This window comes from Schistocerca serialis, chromosome 2, assembly GCF_023864345.2.
Source record: "Schistocerca serialis cubense isolate TAMUIC-IGC-003099 chromosome 2, iqSchSeri2.2, whole genome shotgun sequence".
Taxonomy (NCBI): Eukaryota; Metazoa; Arthropoda; class Insecta; order Orthoptera; family Acrididae; genus Schistocerca; species Schistocerca serialis.
In genome coordinates this window covers 588,979,688-588,984,000 of record NC_064639.1, presented here as the reverse complement: position 1 = coordinate 588,984,000, position 4,313 = coordinate 588,979,688, and the positions used below count along the sequence as shown (strand labels likewise).

The window sequence follows — 4,313 nt, the reverse complement described above, 5'->3', positions numbered from 1 at the left end:
CAGGCAATACAATCTAAGATTCACTTTACATTCGGTACGGCTTCCTAGCTAAAGCATGGGGTTTTTACAGAAAATTATAAAAGAAGCAGAAATATGCAATGAGCGAATAATTAATTTGCTCATTAAACACTATCGGGCTGACTTTTCTTACGTTTCTCCAAATCATCCAGGAGATCGAGGTTCCGCTCCTTTGCTGAGCTGTGAAGAAAGAGTACAGTTGTCTCTATGCTATTAAATATATGTCCGCTCTCAGACCGTACACGTAGTCATCCAGTTTTTGGTAGCAAATGATCTCTAAATCTCGCATCAAATGGCCTGTCAGTCACTTTGGCCGCAGTTAATTCCCTATAATCCTTTTTTTTCCTACTGTTATTGTGCCTAACCAGTGAACAACTAATTCTTTAAGGAATGGAAACCTCATGTATAAAAAAGCTTCATATGTCTGATTATTTCACAAATGACTTAATGTGTTAAATACATGACAATAAGCATGAAAAATGACAAGAAGGTGAAGAAACCTTTGGAATTACGCTGGAAGTTTGTTGTACATCTCAAAGTCCTCTGATTCTCAAAATCTGGATGACTAGCCTGCGTATTTTCGTGCCATGGGTTAACGCTGCCTCAAAACAAACAGATTGTGACTATAATGTTTGTCTTATTATGTAAGACATACAGATAAGATTATACCTGTTAAAAAGTGGATTATGACAACATGTTAAATATTTAAATTCGCTCAGTAACTATGCAAAATATGGAAAATCAAATTATTGTTGCCTGTAGCAGCAGTTAGATAGCCAACCTACAACTGGTGTTTCGATCCGGAATAACTGTACCTACTTTTAGTCATTTACATCCAAGTCATATCTGACGTTACACCTTGTGAAGTACTTCTCGATTTTTTGTGATACTTTACCCTGAAATATCAGAGGGGCAGCTCTGATTTTAGCGATATTCTTTCCGTCATTTGCTGACTATAACGAAACTCGCCTCTGTCTTTATTGTTAATTTTGTTGCAAGGACCCACCAAACCTCTTTCGGCGTAGCTATTAGCTATTGCTATATGTTTTAAGTTAATCAATTCCTCTCGTCTTTCCTCGACTGCTAAAGGTAGAAAAATTACTCGATAAATCATTTAAATAAATAGGCCCTTTTTTGTATCGATAGATGGCAACAATGTGCATTAGTGATGGCATCCGTACATTTATGCTTCCTGTTTCTGTGAATTTATGCCCGTTCGCCACATTTGTAGCAATACGAACCAAACAGTTAAAAAAACTTCCTTGCTCCAGTTATGTAGTGAAATCTGATTTTGAAGGCAAGTCGGCCATCAATTGTGACATCTCATTTGAAGCAGTATTATTATCATCTAACAGAACAACATCGTCTATATACTGTCTGTAAAGATGACTTTGACTTTAACTTGTTGACTTATAACCTATATTCCACCACATATACAAAAATACTTGCCACCAAATTCGCAACACCACTGCCCATATCTCCTGTCCGTACAGTAAAAGTACCACATAAGGTATGGCGTTACAATTGATTACTTCTTTACTACCAACTTTATTCGACACATTTTACATACAGTACGCAAAATTATATGTGTAATTTACCTACAAATAGTTCAGGAGATGTGATGTCATAAACAACGAGATGCGTGAAAAACCGTAGCATTATGCATGACGTTGAATATCACCTCTTTGCTTCTAACTCTGTTCGTAATATAATTCGCTGACGGTATCCACATATGCTGATAAATGTATTCTCACTCATTAGCTTGACATTCTCCTCTCGTAATGGTAATTTTAAACACTAATAATATTGAGAAGAAAATGAAGTTAGATATTCGTTAATATTAATATTTTGACCCGATTTATGTAAGAAAAGTTATCATACGGGTAGTTAACTTGGATTACAAATGCTTCGATTGACACAATTCCTTGCCAACTGGCGTTCCAGAATGCATTCAGATTCCTTTAGCGATGCTATCTCCCACTTTTTATATGTTTTTGCAGCTATCGATGTTTACACTAACGAACTACTTATTGCAAAACAAGAGATCGGTTCTGAATGAACGTGAAAATAACGTTTGATTGCTCAGTTCTCTGTACTGTACCGTAAACTGGAATTAATATCTATTACATTAACAGCTGGGCATGTTTGATAATTTCATATTCTTCCTTTTCTCAATAGTAAATGGATGTATGCGCTATTATACTTCCACTCTCGTGGAAGAAAATGGAACATAAATTTGATATTCATAATCAGTTGTTATCTAGGGCTAAGTTAATTGCATGATAAAGATGAGATCTTTTGGACGAAGTATTATTTCACCGTTATTAAACGTAGCTTAATGCATTTTATTCCGCCTATGCCATACAGCGATATCCATCAGATTACTGAAAATCGATGGTAGTGTTTGTTTTAACGCCAGGGCAGTTGCTATGGAACGTCATATCGTTAGCGAGGAAATTTTATTGCTGAAAAACTTGCTGTTATCGGGGAGAGCGTTTCACTGAGGGATGATTTAAACATACTGGGCGATTCGTAGTCTGCCTAAGAGGACAGGAAGGTGTTAGAAAATAATTCGTTACAAAATCTCTCGGGCCGAATAGAACTGTTTGCTTGTGCGCGAAAACAGTCGTTACGCCAATGGATGACGTACCTTTCTACATAACCCCTGCAACATGCTATAGGTTGTGGCAGCTTATGGGCATAGCTCCAAAAACCAGAAGGCAGGAGAAATCCCATTGGCGTATTAATAAACGCCTTGGCAGATACCTTACAACTTCATCAATATGGCTTGTCTTGAGTATCACAATAAGCATTTTGGATTTTTGCATAGCCTGTTACAAATTATACCCCAAGATTCCAAAAATCACAATGTTTACAGATGTTCTGACGAAAGTAGTCATGCCTCTTAGACTGATTTCAGGCTTTTTCACCTGTTCGCTCAATAAACTAAAATACTACAATGGTTTTCTTGATGCCTTGGATCATATTGATGAATTACTGGCTCCAAGCATTACAGATGAAGTGATAAAATTTGGCTATATGATTGTTATAACTGATACATTTATGGTGGCGATCCTAATTCTCTCCTCATTTCTGACCTTTGGAAAGACTTTCGTTGAACTTACGGCTGTTGAACTGTTCATAAACATTTATGTTCTACTCTCGGATTTATCTCTCAAGCAGCAGTTTCTTCTGTCTGTGATGGAACTGTGGACTCGGTTCAGGACACTGAAGGCTGTCCTGTTGGAGTCACTGTCGCCACTGGGAGACCCCAGACTGTCTCAGCTGCTGCTGGGCTGGAGCCAGAAACTTCCACATGTGGAACTCAATGGCAGACTGCGAAGGCTACAGCAGACCCACCTGCTGCTGCAACGTGCTGCTGAGCTGCTGCAGGCTCACGTGTCTCCCACACTCACCTTCCACGTTATGTACAGCATGCTGGGCTGCATCTACAGCAGCTACGAATTGCTCGTCATGCTGGTGGTGCCCCAGGCAGTAGATAGGGTACTGGCCATAACATCTGTAAGTTATTCCGTTTGCTGGCTGTTTAGGCACGCCTTTAATCTGGCAACGATGGCGATTGCCTGTTCTGCTCTGGAAGAAGAGGCTGTAAGGATGGCCGACTTACTGAGGAGGGCTGCTGGAATCACGGAGACCTCACCTGAGGTGAAAGACTTCCTGAGACAAGTGGAGCGAGGGCTTCATCCTGCTTTCTCTGCTTCCGGTTTGCTGCACATCGACCGGAAATTGTTGGTGACTACCGTCTCCGCAACAGCGACGTACCTGATCGTACTGGGACAGCTTGGTCTTCAGTCAACACTTGGGTATGGCTGTCATTGATAAACATGTCCTTTAGATGCACTAATACTCAAATGCCTCTTTCTATTAACTACTCTAATATCTTGTATACATGTACGTACCCATGGTTACCAGTTATAAATTAAGTATTTTCCATTTGACTGTTACTAGTGAAATTCTCTATTATTAGGATCTGCCTCATCCCCATTACCTATGGTAAAGCTGGATGCAATTATGACTGTAGTCGATAGTAGTCATGTACCTATCTTACTGAGGCTCCGTATATACAGTTACAATGGATTCAAATTACTTGCTTCCGCTCTTCTCACCCTTTAACTTCCACAAACGCACTCCTAGGCCTGTTTACCGATTTTCCTAATTCTGACATACAATGTTGTCCTTTGGTTGTGGCGGATTCCTTGTAAAAAATACTGCTCCTTTCATCTCTCACTTGCGTTAATCCTTGCATGAAATTATTAAATTTAGTGTTTTTGTAC

At 39.3% G+C, this 4,313-nt stretch overlaps 1 protein-coding gene across 1 annotated transcript; it reads left to right on the top strand.

The window, feature by feature from the left end:
- The first annotated feature begins 2,916 nt into the window (after nt 1-2,916).
- Nucleotides 2,917-3,858, top strand: LOC126456254 (uncharacterized). Its single transcript, XM_050092006.1, has one exon. The coding sequence runs from the start codon at nt 2,917-2,919 to the stop codon at nt 3,856-3,858; it is 942 nt and encodes a 313-aa protein (XP_049947963.1).
- Nucleotides 3,859-4,313: the final 455 nt, after the last annotated feature.

Bases quoted from the DNA above. Each gene is read 5' to 3' on its own strand.
- LOC126456254 (XM_050092006.1), top strand. From the start codon at position 2,917: ATGCCTCTTAGACTGATTTCAGGCTTTTTCACCTGTTCGCTCAATAAA.